The following is a 21,887-nucleotide window of genomic DNA, read 5'->3' as shown; positions in this document are numbered from 1 at the left end:
GAGCACATTACTCAAGGTGAGCTTTCACGAAGATCACTCACCACACAGCCTTTCAGACTAGGGTACCGGAGGCGGTGGTTGCCGTTCACATGAGGGCTCCCATCTGGCGGAGGTGGACTGACTAGGTCTTTTCTGACCGGTTCTGCCAGAACTCGCACGCCCTCCACTGCTGTGGCTTTGGTGATGGGAAGATTCTCAATGTTCCAGTTGCTTAAGTTGCTTGCGCTGCTTTGGCGGCTGTGGCTGCTGCTGTACCTCCTGCGGTGGTGACAGCTGCTGCCCAGGTGACTGCGGCTCCTCATTCATTATGGCGGGGATGCAGACACCGCCATCTTGATTGCTCCCCATCCTTAAAAAGCAGTAGGTCTCCACCTCCTTTAGGCTCCTCCCCTTCCGGCAGCGTGCTCATTCGCTTTCCTTTTTTTTAAAAAAAAAAAAAAAAAAAAAAAAAAAAAACTTTGCCAGCTGGCGCGCTACGCCGCAGATCTTCCTCCTTCTGCGCGTGCGCAGCCCAGCGTCACCCGGCGCGCCTGCAGCGGGATGTCGGCCTCCCATCCGCTCATGCACAGACCCGGCTTCCGGCGCACTCCATGATAGGACGCATCACCACCCCGCGCGTGCGCAGCCCAGACTTCCGGCGCGCTCCGTCACAGGGTGCAACGCGACCCCCACGTGCGCAGACCCGGAAGACCTGCCAGCCGGCGTGCTCAGTCTGGTCCATTGTGAGGCGCAGACCCGGCCGCAGGACCCGGCGCACGCGGGGAGGACTCCGGAAGGCAGCCCCCCCCACACGCAGACCCGGGCAGCAGCCAGATGGGCTGAGAACAGGGGCCATCTGCTGCTTCCACGGCCTCCAGGCCACACCGACCCCGGAATCCACGGTCCAGGTACGTGAGGTACCACCTGGCGAGGCTCCCATCAAGGACACGAACCAAAACTGATGCGGAAGAGAGGTACCACCTTTTTATTCAGTAGGTTCCTGTCCTTGGTGGGTGGATACCCTCTCTCAGGTGGTGCTGTCATGGGAGAAGGGGAAAAGATTAATATGGGCAAAAGAACACAGACATTGGACAGAGGAAGATTGGAAAAAAGTTTTATGGACAGACGAATCAAAGTTTGAGGTGTTTGGATCACACAGAAGAACATTTGTGAGACGCAGAACAACTGAAAAGATGCTGGAAGAGTGCCTGACGCCATCTGTCAAGCATGGTGGAGGTAATGTGATGGTCTGGGGTTGCTTTGATGCTGGTAAAGTGGGAGATTTGTACAAGGTAAATAGGATTTTGAATAAGGAAGGCTATCACTCCATTTTGCAACGTCATGTCATACCCTGTGGACAGCACTTGATTGGAGCCAATTTCATCCTACAACAGGACAATGACCCAAAGCACACCTCCAAATTATGCATGAACTATTTAGGGAAGAAGCAGGCAGCTGGTATTCTATCTGTAATGGAGTGGCGAGCGCAGTCACCAGATCTCAACCCCATTGAGCTGTTATGGGAGCAGCTTGACCGTATGATACGCAAAAAGTGTCCATCAAGCCAATCCAACTTGTGGGAGGGGCTTCAGGAAGCATGGGGGGGAAATGTCTCAAGATTACCTCAGCAAATTAACAGCTAGAATGACAAAGGTCTGCAATGCTGGAATTGCTGCAAAGGGAGCATTCTGTGACCAAAGCAAAGTTTGAAGGAGAAAATTATTCTTTCTAATAAAAATCATTATTTCTAAACTTTTGAACGGTAATATACATATATAAAATAGTGTTATATTAATACTATATTATTAATAATAAGGCATCACTGAAAACGTCATCTCATCCTGTAAGGAATGTGGCCCGTCAACTTCAAATTTATTCTATGTGCGCCCCATTTACCTGACGGAGTTTGAGACCCCAGCTATACTATTTAATATCTTCATTTATTTGCAGAGTAGGAGACATGACTTATTTCAGCCCTTTACTTCCTTTCTGCCAAAGGTAACAGAGCAGGGATATTAGGGACAGGTGGATACATCCACTATTTCAGTATCATGGGAGACAGTGCTACCTGCCTGCTCGTGGATTAGGAAGGACAGCTCTGCAGCACAAAAGGCTGAGCTCCAAAAATGGTACTGTACTGGAGCAAGCACTTCATTTTATTTATTTTTATTTCAAATGTACACTTTAACAATACATTTAATTTTCCTTTCTTAAAGAGTCAGCGAACCTTTGTTTTTATAGGTCCCGGCTGAATAACATTAAACCTCAGACCGTATCTTCCCCATTCAGCAGCAAGAGATCTGCAATACAAATTATACAAATCATTAATATTTTATCTTAATCAAATTGAGAGCAGGAGAAAGAAGCAATGAGATGGTTACACTGTAATGAGGATGGCGGTATTCGGATGCTGCGATCCCATACCGCATGTCGGCTTCCATGAATCACTGTCGGTATACGGTATATCCCTCTTCTGCTCTCCTGATGGCAGCTGTAATAATTCTGGTAATATTGTGCAATTAACCTGTTGTGTGCCGGTAAGACCGCTCGAGCTCTATCCATTCTAGATCACTTGATAATAGATATATTGAAAATAACTTGAGATCACTTAAAGGGGTAAATAAAAAAAAAAAATTCCTCAACAGGTAGTTAATGGTCTCAAATAATAAATGACACTAGACTCCTGAAGCTGAACCCTCGCTGCTCCAGCACAAGCCGCTGTGGGGCTCTATGCCAAGACCAGTAGTGAGGATTTACCATTCTTCAGTCACTTGACCAATGAGGATTGTGATTGGCTGCAGCGGTTTTGCATTTGCTGACATTCTATGGGATTATATGTTGCACCCAAACCTTCGGATAAACACCAAAATGCTAAAATAACTAAAGCAAACCCACATGGACACACCACTGAGAGGAAACTGGCCACAGCCATCTTTATTAAAGGTTTTATTACCAAAATACAAGTTTAAATGGGAATCTGTAAGTAGGTCTCTGCTATGTAATCGGAGATCAGCATGGTATAGGGGCAGACACCCTGATTCCAGCGATTTATCACTTACTGGACTGCTTGGTGCAATTTTAATAAAATCCCTGTTTTCTCTATTGTAAATGTAGCAGTGTTATGAATGCTGAGCTGTGTATAGCCCCGCCCACACCACTGATTGGCAACTTTCTGCCTATGCACTGTGTACACTGGAAGCTGTCAATCAATGGTGGGGGCGGGGTTACACAGATTAGCTAGACTGCTTGTTACACAACACCTAGGCCTGCAGGGATAATCTCCTGCTAATAAAACACTGATTGTATTGAAAAACGATAGAAAGCAGAGCGACATCCACGGAATCCGCCTCTCTGGCCCTACATCATGGTGCCAACAGATTAAAAAGCATAAACCTGCTGACAGTTTCCCTTTAATAAAATATTTTCATAAATACTTTACCAAAAAACAGTAAACACCAAAACTTTCAGCCAAAAGCCCAAACTAACCATCTGATTTACAGTAACTCATTATCTCGCATTTTTATTTGCGAGTGACTTACCCCTCTAACAAAGAGGCTGAGATGAAACCAATAAAGACATTAATATCAGGGAGGGAGGGCGGGAGGCAAGGAAACCGTTTTCCGAGCAGGTACGTTTGGAGAGCCCCAATCCCCTGTATGTGCTCTTTTATACACTGGGTCACATGGGATTTTTTTTTTTTTAACCCAATGTTATTCTGGCAGACGATGCGTATTTGTTTGAACCCATGAGGCTGCTTTTGTAGGGGAGCAAAGACTCAATCCCTGCCTGTAGCTACCCAGACTTCATCTCCCTCACGATGGCCACACCATATGCCAAACCGCTACACAATCACCTGCCGTTACTATCCTAAACCTACCCAAAAACCGAAAGAAACCTGAGCATTCAGCCAAAACTGCCCTGAGGAGATAAGGATTTACCTGAGAAACTGATCATATTCCCTCCATATTCTCTGGTATCCTTCCATTCCAGTCATCTGACCGCTGCAGCCAATCACAGAAATGGTCTTAGGGTATGTGCACACAATTAGTGATCACTGTGGATTGGATGCAGCAGCCAGATGTTACAGCATAGTGGATGAGATTTATACAAATCCCATGCCCACCTGCGGAAACTGACAGACCGCAGCATGTCAATTTCTCCTTCGGGTCCGCATGCGGGATTTCCCCATAGACCTAATTTCTATGGGGAAAGTCTTCATGTGAGAGGAAAAAAAAAAAAAAAAATGGCCGTCGCTCATTTGTATAATGAGCTGAAGCCGGAGGTGGCTCCTCCGCAGACTGGGGACTGCAGCCGGCTCCGGATCGTCTGCACATACCCTTAGTGGTGTATGGGTTCATAGAAGACTCATGGTTTTGTACATATCCATCTCTTATGAAAGAAAAAAAATGAAAAAAAAACAAGTTTTCTCTCTCTTTTCTTCGAAACATTGCAGTCTATGAAAGTTGGATGCAAATGTAAGTTTGCATATGTTTCGTCTCATTTTTGGTTTGTTTTTTTTGTTTTTTTCCCCCCTTTGGTGTAAAATATATAAAATCAATCACATTCTCCCCGATACTCCAATGTCATTTAAAAAGAGTGGATGCAGACAGATGGAAAATGTAAAAAAAAAAAAAAAAAGAAGATAGGAGGTGCACTGTTTGTATCAGGTTTAAACAAACAAACAAAAAAAAGTAATCCACTTTTTTATACAATATAAAACAAACATAACTGTGGTAAAAATGCCAAGGACATAGTGTGAACGAGGCAGGCGTCCTTCACCATGGCACGCCTTATTTGGGGTCAGATTAATGCATGTAGTTGACGTTTTACGTTTGGCCGCACTCACGTGCACATTGCCTCCACGCCGGCTTTAGCAGAAGCGCTGGGGACGACAAATCCAGATCCACTCTCTGCATAGATCGTGGTAATAGCCAGAAAGGCTGCACCTAGAAATAGACAAAACAGCTAATAAAGCGATTGTACTGCATGAACCTGGTGAGTCACAAGAAATCCAGAAGTAATAAAACTCATACTGGAGAGTGGGAGTTCTCAGTCGGCGGGTCACGGTGCCCTAAACTTGTTGGAACACTTATAATCTGGTCTCTGATTATTCATGCTTGTAAACATTCATACAAAAAGATACAAAAGGAGCAGAAGAAGAATTTTACTCCGGTAAAACAAATCTATTCACGACACAAAACAAGATTTTTGACAGCTAAAAACAGCTGACGAGCAGCGTACGCCTCCTTCTTACTCCGGTCACCGACTGTCTGCAGCAATGGGTTGTGGTCTTTTTAAGCTCACAAATGAGGAAGATGACAAGGACCATCAGCTTCAGGACTTCTGCTCTCTATGTGCGACTCGTGGTTGCATATTTTAGTGTTATATGGGCGGCTTTCACATCGGTTTTTGGTGCCCCTTTTATACAATTCATTGCAATGTGTACTTTTTTTTTTGTCATTGTACTTGAAAAAGACTCCAGCTCAGTGTTCAAAAAAGTTATAATAATGAAAGATTATAGAGTCCACATCTTATAGCCCACTTTTCTGTACATCTGATCTTGAGCGCTTTTAGTAGTAAGTGACCCGATATCACCATTGCTGTAAGTAGATACATTAAATGGGCTGTTAAATCAAGTTAATCACCTATCCCATTGATTGATAACTTATCACCTATCAGAAGGGACTTGCACCAATTGAATTTGAATACCCAAAAGGGCACTTTTACCCTAGTTACAGAAAGGAGCAGCTGAGCAGATACCCAGCCGCTGGTCCATTCAGTCCTCAATGTGGCTGCTGGAAAAATCAGCATAGGGAATGACTGGAGCAGCAGTGCGCATGCTCGACTAACAGTGACTAATGTTGAGCGAGCGTGGTCATTTAACCCTTTCAACGGCTGCATATGTCGCGGCTGTTAGACAGCTGCGACACATGCAGGGATTGCCTTTTTGTTAGGCAATCCCTGCACGTTTCACAGATGTCTAACAGCCGCATCACATGTAGCCACGGCGGATCAAACCTAGATGCAGAGCATGCGGCAAATACTCCACGAGCACCTGAGAGTGCTCGTTTAAAGGGTTAAACGAGGACACATGTTCATCACCAACAGTGACCTATTCTGCTAAATAGTGCATGACCCAGCAGTCAGACCCCCACCGATCAAGAAATTATCACCTGTAAATGTGGATAGGAGACAACTTGTTTTCATTGGAAAACCACTTTAAGCCCACTTGTTTTTTTTTTCCTTTTCTTCAAGAATCAACAAATGAAGAAGTAGGCAAGTTTCTAGAAGTTTGTTTGAGAAAGAATCGCCATGAACCTTGCCTTCCCCTAAGGCAGGGGTGGGGAACCTTTTCTCTTCAAAGCAACATTTAGATATTTATACCATCATTTGGGGGCAGCACAAAATTATCAACTTGAAAATTATCCTACAATATTTGGTGAAACCGTTAAAGGGGTTGTCCGGTGCAAACCGATTGACTGCAGACGCACTGTTTATATGAGTTATACATACACTTTTATAGAGCGGCCTCGCTAGGGGTATGGAGCAAGGCCGTGCCCACTGGTTGGGTGTACGTATAATTCATACATACCCTCCTTTACCGGGTCTGAAACCGACGAATCCCCTCACCACACGCTAAAGTGACGGTTGGAACAGCTTCTTTTTGGTGCGGCGTGCGATGTTAGGTGGTGTTGATCATGTTGCTACTTGCAACTACTTTTCCAGATTTGCGTTGGTCTTGAGCACAGGCAACTCTTTGTGATAAGTTTTGTAAAGAGCTTGCAGTGTAAGGTCTGCTGTATACATCATATAGGCGACGCCGAGACTGCTGTATAGACATCACATAGATACTGGAGCTGCAGCATATACATCACAGGAGACACGAGGGATGCTGCTGTCTTAATCTGTGGGGTGGGAGCGCATTGCGTGCCTACTCGACCCACAAATTATGTCCAGATGCTGGCACTAGCCAGCGCCAGAACACAATCCTTCAATGAATGTGCAGCAGCATTCAGTAGTGACCACTGCGTGCGCATGCTCACAGAGCAAGAAGGAATCAAAGGTCCTGTGGCCAGCAAAACACTGCTACTGGCCCAAGTGCTACGGTCCTCAGGAATCTGCCCAGGGATCAGAGAAAAGGTCATTATGGGCCGCAGGTTCACCACCCCTTCCCTAAGGTCTGGATAGCAGTACATTTTTGTTTTTACTGGCTTTTTTTTTTTTTTAACGAGTGGGCATTTAAGTAATTGCTTTGATCATTAACCCCTTTGAAATGACAAGAACCTAAGACAAGGGATGGCAATGCCCCCCCCCCCTCCATAAAACTGATAGCAATGCTGATCCACCATGCAAATTGTTTTCCAGAAGACCATGTGACTCGGATCAATTGGAGGGACATTCCATACGTTAAGTCAAAAAGGAAAAATCCAGGACTGTGATCTTCAGGTTTTTTTTATTTTTTTTTTAAAGAAACATACTGAAATGCATGAAAAACACTGACACGTTTCATACCTAATCTAAGTCCTTAGTTCTAGCGTTTCCATTCAATCCATCCCATGTTCAGGATTACTTGGTACAAGAGGTGGCAGTGCCAGAATTACCTGTCATTTATAAGCCAACAGTCAGAGTTCTGGCTCCGACAAGGTAAACAAGACTGGCACATTTGTATTCTGCATCCAACGTAGTGTTAAATTATTAATGGCTTAATAATAAAGGAAAAGTTATCAAAAACAATTCTAATTAAACTATTACTGCCTGAAGGACATCCATACAAAATTTAATACCGCTGTGGAAACGGGAAATCTGACTCAGCTAATCAAATTTTATAGTAGGGAATGATGCTTCAATCGGAGCACAATAAATTGAGTCATGAACTATGTACACATTTACCAGGCGCGCCTGGGGGCATCACCGTGACTAAAATGAGTTTCAGATCGTATACAAGAGATTTTTCACATTGGCTCAAACAGCTGATAAATCAAAAACGTGAAGTCAAACACTAAAAACGACTTCAAAACACTTCACAACAAAGTTTTATACAGCGGACATAGAAATGTACGCCATGTACATGAGCGAGCTGCAAACTCAACACGGACAGGTTCACGTAAATGGTTAATACCCATTACTAATCACAACCTAAAGCCGGGTCTACACACGGCAGAACTGATGGATCGGAAAAGAAAGGTAGAAGTCTTCACCTCCTTACAATCTACTTTTGATCTTGGACTAAAAAAAAAAAAAAAAAAATTATAATATTATATTATATTATATTATATTATATTATATTATATTATATTATATTATATTATATTATATTATATTTATATTTATATATATATATATATATATATGCAAAAGAAAAAAAAAACACCACATCACCTTTGCAGCCAGAGAGCTCAGCACCTCTGCAGATACAGAGAGCACAAGCTGCTGAGCTCAGTGATTGGCTGCAGCAGTAATGTGTGCTATAGTCGGGATGCCATCACTGCAGCCAAACCAGGGAGGCCGGAGCAGCGGTGAGTGTTGTGTGGCTGGTTTATCATACATGACGGCATTCATTTGGGGAGCACTTTATTAACAATGGAAAACCGCTTTACCATTAAAGTCCTAGAGAACCACTTTACAAGGGGTTGTCTGCTGGACAATAATTATGCCCTAAAAAACCCCCAAATGACCGGCAGCAACTAGCTATAATCTGCGGGGAAACAAGATAGAAAGGGCCTATTTCCCTTACAGCAGCTGCACCACATGGAAAATTAAAGGGGCTGTGACGCCAAGTCGCTTTTCATGGCCAAGCCGTGAGACGGGATAGTCAAGGAGTCTGAAGTCAAAGCCAGGAGAGTACGTCAAACAGAGGGAAGAGGCAAAGGCGTAGTCAGGTAACGTTCCGTAGATCAGAATACCAAGAGGGGTTAAACAGAAGGACGGTCAGAACAAGGTCCAAGGTCAGGCAACAGAAGATCAATAAAGCAGAACGCAAGGCACAGAGCACTAACCTCACACTAGCCGAATGTACGTCTGGCAGAGATCTGGGGAAAACAGCTCAGTTAAGTAGCCAGGCATTCACCTGGGATAATGAACACCTGAAGATAGCCAGTGCCTCCCAATCTCAGATTGGATGGTCGAGCTGTCAATCACAGTACTGACAGCTCCAGCACGCCCCTGTATAAGATTGGACGGCTGAGCTGTCAGTAACTGCATCCCAGACCCAGTGAGGGGTGGAACGGTGACAGGGGCTGTCCAAGAATTACATATTGGTCTATCCTGAGTATAAGGCCACAGTCCCACTATCCGTATTTGGTTAGTATTATTTCTCAGGAGTGGGTGACTATTTTGTGTGACATATCTCTCGGATTTAAGAGCATTAAAATTTAAATTTTGAAAATTGTGAAGTTTTCAAAATTTTTGCCAAATTTCCAATTTTTTCACAAATAAGCGCAAGTGATATCGAAGAAATTTTACCACAATCATGAAGTACAATATGTCACGAAAAAACAAAAACAATCTTAGAATCACTGGGATCCGTTGAAGCGTTCCAGAGTTATTATCTCATAAAGTGACAGTGGTCACAATTGTAAAAATTGGCCTGGACATTAACGTGCAAACCACCTTGGGGTGTAAAGGGGTTAAAGTAGGTCAGATTGGTTGTGGTCAGACAGGAGTGGGTGATAGAAACAAGTCACCAATTCTGCATTTAATATAAGTTTTCTCTTATTGTTCCTCACCAGGTTTTGGTTCCCACTCCTGAGAAAAAAATACTGATATTGATGCCTTAGGCCATGGCCCCACTATGAAATTGGTGGAAATAAGACACCCGGCATCCCTACTGACCAGCTGTTATCTGATCCAGCAATTTCCAGATATAAGCAATGTACGGGGTAAAATACAGCAGCTGAATAGATGGTTTATTTATTTATTTTACCCTCTTATATAGCGGCATTAATTATACAGCGCTTCACAGACATCGTCATCACTGTCCCCCATTGGGGCTCACAATCTACATTCCCTATCAGTATGTCTTTGTAGAGTGGAAGGAAACCTACAAACTTCTTACAGACGTTGTCCTTGGTGGGATTTGAACCCAGGACCCCAGTGCTGCAAGGTTGCAGTGCTAACCACTGAGCCACCATGCTGCCCTTTATTGGCTGCTGCAGGGTACTGCACCTCATCTACCATTCAAGTGAAAGTGAATAGCAGCAGAATCCACTAAACAATGATGGGCTGGTGTGTTTTGCCCAGTACATTGCTTACATCCATCCGCTGCCAAAAAAATAACACCTGTGGGTGCGCTAGGTGTCTGACCACAACCAATCTGATCTACTTTTAACCCCTTTACCCCCCAGGGTGGTTTGTACGTTAATGACCAGGCCAATTTTTACAATTCTGACCACTGTCACTTTATGAGGTAATTACTCTGGAACGCTTCAACGGATCCCACTGATTCTGAGATTGTTTTTTTCATAACATATTGTACTTCATGATTGTGGTAAAATTTCTTCGATATGTTTTGCATTTATTTGTGAAAAAAAATTGGAAATTTGGCGAAAATTTTGAAAAATGTTGCCATTTTTAAACTTTGAATTTTCATGCCCTTAAATCAGAGCGATATGTCACACAAAATAAATAGATAACATTTCCCACATGTTTACTTTATATCAGCACAATTTTGTTGTTTGTTAGGAAGTTAAGGGTTAAAACTGCACCCCTCAAGCTGCTCAAAACCACATTCAAGAAGTTTATTAACCCTTCAGATGCTTAACAGGAATTTTTGGAATGTGGAAGAAAAAAAATGAACATTTAACTTTTTTCACAAAAATGTCACTATAGATCCAATTTATTTTTTTTTTTTATTTCGCAAGGGTAACAGGGAAAAAATGGATCCCAAAATTTGTTGTGCAATTTCTCCTGAGCACCCAGATACCCCATATGTACGGGATAAAAAAAAAAAAAAAAAAAAAAAAAAAAAAACACTGTTTGGGCACACGGCAGGGCTGGAAAGGGAAGGAGCGCCATCTGACTTTGAATGTAAAATTTGTTAGAATAATTAGCAGATACCATGTTGCGTTGGGGAGCCCCCACAAGTGACACTGTTTTGGAAACTAGAACCCTCAAGGAACTTATCTAGATGTGTGGTGAGCACCCTGAACACCCAGGTGCTTCACAGAAGTTTATAACGTAGAGCCGTGAAAAAAAAAATAATAATAATTTCCACAAAAATTATCTTTTAGCCCCAATTTTTTGGATTTTCACAAGGGTAAGAGAAGAAAATGGACCCCAAAAACTGTTGTGCAATTTCTCCTGAATACGCCGATACCCCATATGTGGGGAAAATACACTGGGCACTCGGCAGGGTTCAGAAGTAAAAGAGCACTGGGTGACTTTTTGAACGCAAAATTGGCTGGAATCGAGAGCGGACGCCATGTCGCGTGTGGAGAGCCTCTGATGCGCTTAAACAGTGGAAACCCCCCACAAATTACCCCATTTTGGAAACAACACCCCTCAAGGATTTTATCAAGGGGCATTGTGAACATTTTGAACCCAGAGGCAAGACAGAATTTGATAACATTAGGTCATCATATTGAATAAGTTGCCATTAGTCTTGAGCGCAGGTGCTCGCTACTTGAGTTTGCATCGGGTACTCACCATGTATCGCAACTGCTCGAGTCCCCGCCTCGCATGTTTCAAGGTTATTAGACACAAAAAAAACAAAACACAAAAAAACACAACATGCGGGGATCGCTCGTGCATGGCAGGCAATCCCCGTGAGGTTTTGTCTGTATAACAGCCGCGAAACATATTGGGTGGAGACTCGAGCATGTCACTCGTGCACCTGCGATACTCGGTGCATGCCCGATGCAAACTCGAGTAGCCATATAGTCTTTTTTTTTCTTCTTCTTCTTTACTTCTGAAAAAATCCCAACACAACCCTACCGTTTATTTTTTACGCCTTTCCTTGTGCGGTATAAGTGATTAGACGACTTTATTCTTCGGGTCGGTGCGATTACAGATTCATATCGGGTTTTTATGAATGACAGCTGTTGCACACCGAGAAACGCCCCTTTTTTTTTTTGCAAAGACTAGTTTTTGCATCCCCACATTTTGCGAGCTATAATTTTTCCATATTTCGGCCGATAGAGTCATGTAAGGGTTGTTTTTTGTGGGACAAGTTGACGTTTTTATTAGTACCATTTTCGGGCACGTCACATTTTTTGATCGCTTTCTATTCCGATTTTTGTGAGGCAGAATAAAAAAAAAACAAAAAAAAAAAAAAAACAACAATTCAGGAATTTTTTTTTTTGCCGACTCGCATGAGGTAAAATTGATAAGGCAGCTTTATTCTTCGGGTCAGTACGTTTACAGCGGGCCCACATTTATATAGTTTTTTTATGTTTTGCCGCTTTTACACAATAAAAACTATTTATAGGAAAAAAAATTTGTTTCGCTTTATTCCGAGAGATATAACTTTATTTTTCGGCTGATGGAGGCTTGTTTTTTGCAGGACAAGATGACGTTTTCAGCGGTACCATTTTTATTTACATTTGTCTTTTTGATTGCGTTTTATTCCATTTTTCGTTTGGCGGTATGATAAAAGCTTTTTTTTTTTTTTTTTTTTTTTACCGTGTTCACTAAAGGGGTTAACTAGTTGGACAGTTTAATAGGTCAGGTTGGTACGGACGGGGCGATACCAAATATGTGTACTCTTATTGGTTTGCTTTTTTTTCATAATATTTTTTTTAGGTACAGTATATTTTTATATTTTTTTTGATTATTTTTTCATTTTTTACTTTGACACTTTGTCCCACTATGGGACTTTCACTTTTTGAAGGCAGATAGCTTACATAGCATAGAAATGCTGCAGCAGCATCTCTAAGCTATGCAGGCTGCAGCCCCTGCACACACAAGTTAGTTAGACTGCACACTGTGCACGATCTAGCTAACTTGCTGATGCCTGGTCACCGGGATGGTGTTATGACGACATCGGGTCACCATGGCAACTACTGGGACCCGGCACAGAGAGCACGGGACGCTGGAGAGGAGGTAAGCAAGCCGCTCTTACCTCCCCTTGCTCCCGGAATGCTGCGATCGACATTGATCGCAGCATTTGGGGGGTTAATGTGCTGGGAGTGGTGCAGGACCGCTCCTGGCACAATGCACCGGGTGTCTGCTGTGACAATCAGCTAACACCCGGCGCCGATCGCGATTTTGTGATGCGTAATAGTACGTACCTGGTCCAATAGGCCTAGGTCTGTACGACGTACTATTACGGATCACGTCAGAAAGGGGTTAAAGCAAAAAAAAAAAAAAAAAGGAACCCATCTCTTCGGACAACCTGCAGTATCCATCGCTCCACCATACCGCTGCACGACCAGCTATACCCTCACCTACTGTATCCTTATCCATCCCTTGTAGACTGAGCCCTCGCGGGCAGGGTCCTCTCTCCTCCTGTACCAGTCATGACTCATTTTTGTTTAAGGTTATTGTATTTGTTTTTTTATTATATATACCCCTTTCACATGTAAAGCGCCATGGCATAAATGGCAAAATAATAAATAATTTGTTGCAGATTTCACCCATTGCAGTGAGAACCCATAGCATAAACTGACACAGCTGATTTTGTAAACTGCAATCCACAAAGCCGATACTGGGGATTTTCTGGAACGTCCACTAGCTACCTAGAGAGTCTTTGTACTCAATCTGCATTTAAAATTCCAGAGTAAGGCAACTAAAGGGGTTTTCTGATTTAGAAACGTTCAAGAGTCAACTTTCGGACCACTTTCAGTGACTTTTAGGTTACATAGAATTAAAAAAACAAATAAAAAAAAAACACCAGAAGTTTGACAGCAATCCCTCTGCACACTTCAGCGTTCTACCCCTAGACGAAGTAACCAGACATCAGAGCAGCTGTGATGGATGTAAGGTACAGGACGCGGCTCCTTTCCCCTCATCTCTCAGATATAATAGGAGATGTTCTCAGCAGATTACGACCAGATCTTCACACCGTAATCCGATTGCCCTTTTACAGGATTTGTTGATTTCCGTCCAGCTCCTGAATACGGCATCTGTCACCCAAGACTTTAATCATTGAATTGCCCATTGCTGGCTGGCATTTTCTCCATATATCTGTGTTTATTCACATCTGATTCGATCAGTTCCTGTAACATGGATCTATACTGATAAGCAGTTAACCAGAACTATTCATTCATCTTCAGTACAATTTTTTTGTGTTAGTAAGGATTTCATTACAGCCCGTGAGCTGCAGAGAAAGTCTTATCAAATCAACCTGTTTCCTGGTGTAAAAGTTATGAATCTCCTCGTGGTTATTGCATTGTCATCTAAAATAAAATGATAGATGTTCATGATTTAAGGACCCTGATACATTATGTTGTAGCAGATCTTTGCTGAAAAGCCAATCTTGTGTGGGTACATGACCAGATTAGATTGCAAGACCACGGGAGCGGATGAGTACAGCTCACCGGAGTGTTTTAACATCTGCAATTTCAAAATCACGTTTTATGTTAAAATGTAATTTTTTTTTTTATGTGATCACTGTATATTGGTTTTCAATTTTACATATCCCTATCTATAGTATAAAAAGAAAAAAAAAAAAAAAACCCCGCAAATTTTCACATACTAAACTGAGTAAACTGCACACAAAAAATAAACACTTCTACTCACCTTCCTTCCTCACCTCTGCTCCAGCGCTGCGTCCTGTTCTCTTGCAGCAGCTCATGTCAGCATCTGAGCAGCGCATGGAGTCATTGCTATGCGCTCTCAGACACTGATGTGAGCTGCCGGCATATTCACTCCTCTCCACGCTGGGACTGTGTGTGTGGAGAGGAGCGAATATGCATTCTCTTTAGTAGCGGGCACTGTCAGCGCTCCTCCGTGCCCGCTACTAAAGAGAATGAATAGTCATTCTTCTCCACGCACATGGGCGGGGAATATTCATTTCCTTTTAGCAGCGGGCACACATGGTAGCTGCAGCAGCCGGCTACTGCGTGTGCCCCGCTGCTCCACCGCCGCAAGCCCCCTGCCCCCACTATCCACCAACGGAATTTCTATATACTCAAGTATAAGCCGAGGGGGGCTTTTTCAGCACAAAAAAATGTGCTGAAAAACTTGGCTTATACTCTAGTATATACGATAATTAAAAAAACAAAACATTTTGTATTGTTGTGTCTGAAAAAGTTTGATTATTAAATGAATTATTTAAACCACATGTTAAGGCCCCGAGAAAAAAAAAAAAAAAAAAGACAGAATTGTCTTTTTCGCCACAAAATTCAACCAGCGCCATTGACGGAGAAATAAGAAAGTTACGTGTATCAGCAAATGAAGACACAAACCAAATTAGCCACTAAAATATTGAAAACAAGGTTACAAAGGTTTGGCGTTGTCATAATCGTACTGATCTGGAGAATCACATTCTCAGGTCATTTTTACTGCACAATTAATGGTGCAAAAAACACACACACACACACACACACACACACACACACACACAATGGAGGACTTGTGTATTTTTTTAACCATTTCTCCCCGATCTGGAATTTTTTTTCACCATTTTTCAGTAGATTACGTGGCAAAAATCAGTGGTGTCATTCAAAACTGCAATTAGTCCCAGAAAAAACAAGCCCTCGTACAGCTAGGTGGATGGAAAAATAAAAAAAAAAGGGAGGAAAAATAGCGAAAGCGCCAAAAAGAAAAATTTCTTGGTTCTTAAAGGGTTGAACAATAAAGCCCCTAATAACACATCTTTCAGCAGAAGGTTGGTTTCCATAACAAACTGGCTATTGTCCAGTCTGTGGCGCCCTGATGCCTTCACATTGTCATACAGACAGAAATGTTAATATTTAGTTAAACCAACTCTTGCCCCAAAAATTTAGACTCCGCATATGGCAGCCAACTATCCTATCTAACAGGATGTGGGAAGAAAAGGGAAAACAGTATGGGATTGGTCGCCAGACACAATGTAAAAAGGAGATTTAAATCCTATGACAAATATTGTAAAAATGAGATATAAAACATGTCTGGCGTCCAGTCTCATACTGTTCCTCATTCTCTTACATCTTGGTTGCTTCGATTAGCTGTTTATTATGCCAGTTTGTGCTACTGTATATTGTAGCTGAAGAAAGCCCCCATTCAGAGTAGAAACGTAATGTATAGATATAAAAAAATTGCTAACATGCACATCAGATAAAGTATTGGGATACTCATTCTCGTTATAAATGATCTAATCCCAATGAAGCATCGACTGAGATTGACCAACTGTTTTTCGTATAAACAACTACTGGAGGTAGCAAACCTATTAGTCAGTGTCTGACCCTTATAAGATCACATATATTGTAAAGCATAGCAGATGTCCTTTAGTTTGTAGTAACAGCAACGTCTCAGCCAGCAGTTGGCCTCCACAGTCATCTGCCTGGATGCCACATCATTGGGCACAGAGAAATAGTGTGAGACCTGAGCAGAATGGGTGTTGCAGCCATACTTTCCCATATTGACCCCAGTTGAGAATATTTTAAAATAGCAGATTGCTTCTCAGAATAAGTTGTCATGTGTGCATGAGGAATAAGACCATTTCTGGCCATTTTATAATTTTTTTCTTTTTATTACTTTTTCCCCCCTTTTTAAAAGGTGTTGTCCGGTCTTAAGGTACAAGACTGCAGTCACTATGTGACTGCAGACTTGTGAATCCTCACAGTGCTCCGGTGCCTGGAGCGGCGGTCATGTGATCGCAAATATGTGACATGCATATTCCCGGCCACATTCCAACTAGACTGTTACAATAGTATAGAGCGAGGCCACGCACATCTAGTCGGAATGTGGCCGGAGTATGCATACAAAATACTTGCGGTCACATGACAGTTGATCCCGGCACCGGAGACTCCTCACAGTGTGTAGTATGCGACAATTCACAAGTCTGCAGTCACGCAGAGTGACTGAAGACTTGTAATTTAAGACCGGACAACTCCTTTAAGCTATAGTCAGCAGAAGCCCCAACAGTTCTTTATGAGCTATGCCTTCCTCCCTCCAGCTTTATCCATGCCCCTTCCATAGCATTCTCTAAGCAGGTGCAATTTGATCCCTCATTGAAGGCAGATCTGTAGACAGATTTCAGCAGTTTTTGACAGTGAATGATCAATGCAGGAGAAAAGTGACAGAAAAAATGAAAAAAAGTGTCATTAAAAAATAAAATAAATTATAATATACATACATATATATATATATACATATATATACACATATATACACATATATATACATACATATACATATACATACACACACACACGGTATATAATTAATTATATAGTTTCTTATCTTGATTTGTACTAGTAGGATTTTTTAACTAAGTGTAGTTATTATAATTGTGGAGCCTTATTATTTTTATATATTAGATGTCATTTTGCATGGCCATTATCCTCTAATTGAGGTGAAAGATTTTACACACATTTAATTTCTTAAGAGCAAGAATAAAAATTTTTTTTTTTTTTTTAAATAAAATTAATAATTTCCCAGAGCGCTGGCGATGTAATGGCAGCAAAATGACATCCGCAATGTACAGCGAAGACCATATGATAACATGTTGGGGTTAGTTAGAACTGTGGAGATCTTTCACAGCAGGTAAAGGTCAAGTCAAATCAAGGTTGATATGCGGCTTACCTTTTCCTGCTTTAATTAGCTCTTTCCCAACCTCCAGCGTTACGTAAGCTGTGCCATTAAGAACGATGTCTGTGATGGTTCTCCAGGCATTGGCGGAAAGTCTTTCGGAAGGAGAAATAAAGTTCCCAGCCGCATTGTTTATCACCACCTAATAAGAGAAGACAAAGTAGAACCTCAGATAAAATAAAATCTAAACCAAATTTCAAATTAAAAAGGAATCGGATTAGTTGTGCTTCAATGAATCAAGTTTAGAATAAAAAGCGACAAATGCCGTGGTTAGCAATGTATTCCCAGCAACAATGCAAGTGACCTGTACAGTAATAATCTGGGTATATGATAGAGGTGAAGCTTCATCATCATTACGTAACATATCGTTACACCATGTAATGAACATAGTTAACCAAACTGCATTTCAGAGGGGCGATTATTCATCCCCAATAATAGTTCCCCTATTCTTCTACTTTATAAACACCAAAGCCAAGAATTGATGGCAAGATGAGGTAGGTTTTGAAGCTGGAAGATAAACTACAAACACAATGAAAAACAATTCTGAAATACTATAATTTGCAGATAACTGAACAATTCAACCATGTAATTCTCTGTGCTCACTTACTCTCCCCTGTTGTAGTTTTGCAGAAGTGTGTTTTTTTTTTTTTATTATTTGTGGATTACTATAGAGGTCAGTATTACTTTTTGGTCAGTATTTAGAGCCAAAACCAGGTGAGGAACAATCAGAGGAAAAGTATAATAGAAACAAGTCACCACTTCTGCATTTATCACCCACTCCTGGTTTTGGCTTACAATTACTGATGTAAAATACTGAAGGTGTGAACGTGGCCTTAATGTATATTTTTCCTATCAAAAAACCTTTTGGGCATTCTGCTCTCATCCATCCTTTGAACAGTGACATTTTAGTTCTTTATTGCACTTTTTATGTGCCCCAGTCATTTACTGGATCATATCTTCTTTTCAGAGCCTTTTCTTTCAAACAGTTATATAGTCCATTTCTTACATCCATATAATATTTCAGATACTCGTACATGTACAAAATGTAAATACAAAAATTCCAACACATGCATAAACTTCCTCTTGTTGAAATTATTAATTAGTGATGGGAGAATCTCAGATCTGATTTTTTGTTGGAAGGAAAAAAGGTCACTTTTCTTTACAAATAAGTGTTTAAAGTGAAAATGGAGACACAGACCATTGTGTTATACAGCGAGAGGCCTGAATCTTCTGGATAAAGTGATTGATTCTCTTTACGATCAATATTAAAGCAATGTTCGGACACATCCAGAAACCAAGTCACAATCTCATACGCTATAATGAAATGTGCCTAGAATGAGTTTAAAGATCCCAGTGGGTGGACGGGCATCTTAATTCTAATAATCTTCGGAGAAGCCTGGGGGATCTCCACTAGATTGGCTGCCCTATATAGTCCACTGTGTGTTGTGACCCATTTACAGAACGGAATGACATTTTTCCAAAGCTGCGTCTTGTCACATCAGAGGCTCTGCTGTGTCATTATATTTAACGTATAATCACATCACAGAATGGACGCTATTTATTTTACTCTTATATAGCACAATTAATTCCACAGCGCTTTACAGACATCATCATCACTGTCCCCATTGGGGCTCACAATCTACATTCCCTATCAGTATGTCTTTGGAGTGTGGGAGGAAACTCATGCAAACACAGGGAGAACATACAAACTCCTTGCAGATGTTGTCATTGGGTTTGATCACAGGACCCCAGCGCTGCAAAACAGTGCTAACCACTGAGCCACCATGTGATCTACTATAAGGAGGACTTATAAGGACAAATTTTAGCATTGGAAATATGGCGTTAATGTCTGTGCCCATTTGTGCACAGTTGGATACATACACTCAGGAGGTCTGCGCCTGACAAGATGGGTGCTGATGGATCTTACCACCATAGGGACCCAGTCCAAAGAAACGTTAACCGCATGGCTTGTTTCTTGTAGTAACCCTCTGGATAGGTAAATGCATTCTGCTGTGCTTTACGATACAGTATGTAGTCACATACCGAACAGACATTGGCTGAAGGAGTAGGTTTTCTACCTCCGTCTTGTGAATGTTCATCTATGGCGATGTTACGTCAGGAAAAGCTCCTGTCGTCTAGGTGCAGAGACGCAGTGTTATCCTAGTCTAACAAATACTAGCCAACTTTTTGTGACGTCTCTCTAGGGATATACTGATTATGTGGTTTGTGACAAGCAGTCATGCCTTCTTCCTTTAGGCCAGTGTTCCCCAACTCCAGTCCTCAAGAGCCACCGGCAGGACATGTTTTCAGGATTTCCTTAGTATTGCACAGGTGATGGAATTATTGCCTGTGCAGCTGATACAATTATCACCTTGGCCATACTGAGGAAATCCTGAAAACATGGCCTGTTGGTGGCTCTTGAGGACCACAGTTGGGGAACACTTCTTTAGGCCATTCCATGCTCTACGAAGGTGCATTTTCCCACTAGGGCACAGTCTCCTGATGGAGCATCCCAGCTCCATGCACAAGGTAACTTCTGGAAACACTGCTCCAGAAAGATCTCTACGTCATCTGGGTGGCTTGGCAATTCTTCCTGGCAGTCTCTGCTTTTTACAGGAGGTGTCCCAGACATTCCAGGAGAGGTGGCAAGTATGAGCCAACATTCCGAGCCAATTGTGCTAGATATATATGCCGTCCATGCAACTTTCTGATGAATATGGCACAATTTGTCACCTGATTGTTCATGCATCCTATGACAACTAATGATTACCGGTAATTAGATTTATTCACACTGTCACACATTAAAAAGCAATGTCTAATGGACATATCCCACCGTCAGTATCCACGATCAGGGGACAAGTCTGAGGACGTTGCATTCAACTACAGCGAACTGAACACCACACCTGTTTTGTTAACAAACGGACATTCAGGGTTTTAGGAAAGCTGGGTAAAAGCCCTTCCGAAAGCTTTGGTGTAGGGACTACTAGTTGTCCCCTTCCTCTCACCACAATAGCATTTCATGGGAATTTATCATGTAATTGGATGGGCCTGAAGTGTATAATTTGCAGATTTGTGAAACATATAAAGTACTACGATCTTCCTACCTGAAGAGATTCTAGAGCATGAAGGATCTCCATTCCTAGAATATGTCCTTTACATACTGTCACAGGGCAGGTGCTGCACAATCCTCATGCAAATCTCACATTTGCAAAGAAAATATAGAAAGTTATTTTTCCCTGTTTCGGTGCTTCGAAGTTTTTCAACTATTCTGCATAGTTTCAATTTACTAGGAAAAAAACTGTGCAAGATAATTAATGGGAATCAAACACCACCACGATAGAACCTTAAAAGCCCAGCAGCTCCGGGACAGTGAATGGCACCGGATAGTTACAGGATTAGCACAAAGCAAACACAGAGGGCCACAATTATCTTTTGTTGTTTTTTTTTTTCTTTAGTCACTTGTGTGTTGAAGAAGTTATTGCAAAAAAAAAAAAAAAAAAAAATTATATATATATATATATCAAAAATACCACGAAATGCTGCTCATGGTTCACGAATTTTGCGCAAAAAAAAAAAAAAAGTAAAAAATGCTCTTTAAATTTTTTTTCGCTTTAACCTGGTTTGCAACTTTTTAGCTAAAAATAAACAAAAATCGATAACTAAAAATATATATTCGGCTAAAAATTTCACAGAGATTATACTCAAAATATCTGGTGTATAGTCATGGCCGAAAGTGTTGGCACCCTTGGAATTGTTCCAGAAAAAAGTATTTCTCCCAAAAAATTATTGCAATTACAAAAGGTTTATTTTCTTTGTGTATATTGGAACAACACACAACTCCAAAAATCGGCTGGACAAAATTGTTGGCACCTTTCCAAAATTGTGGGTAAACAAGCATGTGATGCTTGTTCAAACTCAACTGCGACAAGAAACAGGTGTGGGCAATATGAAAATTGCATCTAAAACCAGGGAGAAGTTGACTCACTCTTTTTCATTGTGTGTGTGTGTGCAACACTAAGCATGGAGAACAGAAAGAGGAGGAGCAGGAGGAGAAGAGAACTGTCTGAGGCTTCGAGAACCAAAATTGTAAAAAAATATCAATCTCCAGAAATCTTGATGTGCCTGTGTTCACAGTGTGCAACATAATCAAGGAGGTTAACAACCCATGGCACTGTAGCTAATCTCCCTGGACGTTGACAGCAGAGAACAAATGATGAAAGGTTGTTACGCATGACAGT

At 41.6% G+C, this 21,887-nt stretch overlaps 1 protein-coding gene across 2 annotated transcripts in view; it reads right to left on the bottom strand.

Annotated features, from left to right (window-relative positions):
* Positions 1-21,887, bottom strand: part of DECR1 (2,4-dienoyl-CoA reductase 1) — a 68,036-nt gene that overhangs the window by 9,337 nt on the left and 36,812 nt on the right. For both annotated transcript variants that reach the window (XM_073679566.1, XM_073679565.1), the window contains exons 5-7: positions 17,644-17,791; positions 4,826-4,925; positions 2,207-2,279 (exon numbers count right to left, since the gene is read on the bottom strand). In XM_073679566.1, the coding sequence (XP_073535667.1) occupies positions 2,207-2,279; positions 4,826-4,925; positions 17,644-17,791 (321 nt within the window). The remainder of the gene's footprint in view (positions 1-2,206; positions 2,280-4,825; positions 4,926-17,643; positions 17,792-21,887) is intronic.

The sequence above is a fragment of the Phyllobates terribilis genome, unplaced genomic scaffold (assembly GCF_046119375.1).
Source record: "Phyllobates terribilis strain yellow unplaced genomic scaffold, ASM4611937v1 Scaffold_4__5_contigs__length_816908805, whole genome shotgun sequence".
NCBI lineage: Eukaryota > Metazoa > Chordata > Amphibia > Anura > Dendrobatidae > Phyllobates > Phyllobates terribilis.
The sequence above is the reverse complement of the archived record's forward strand: the minus strand, read 5'-3'. Positions and strand labels throughout refer to the sequence as shown.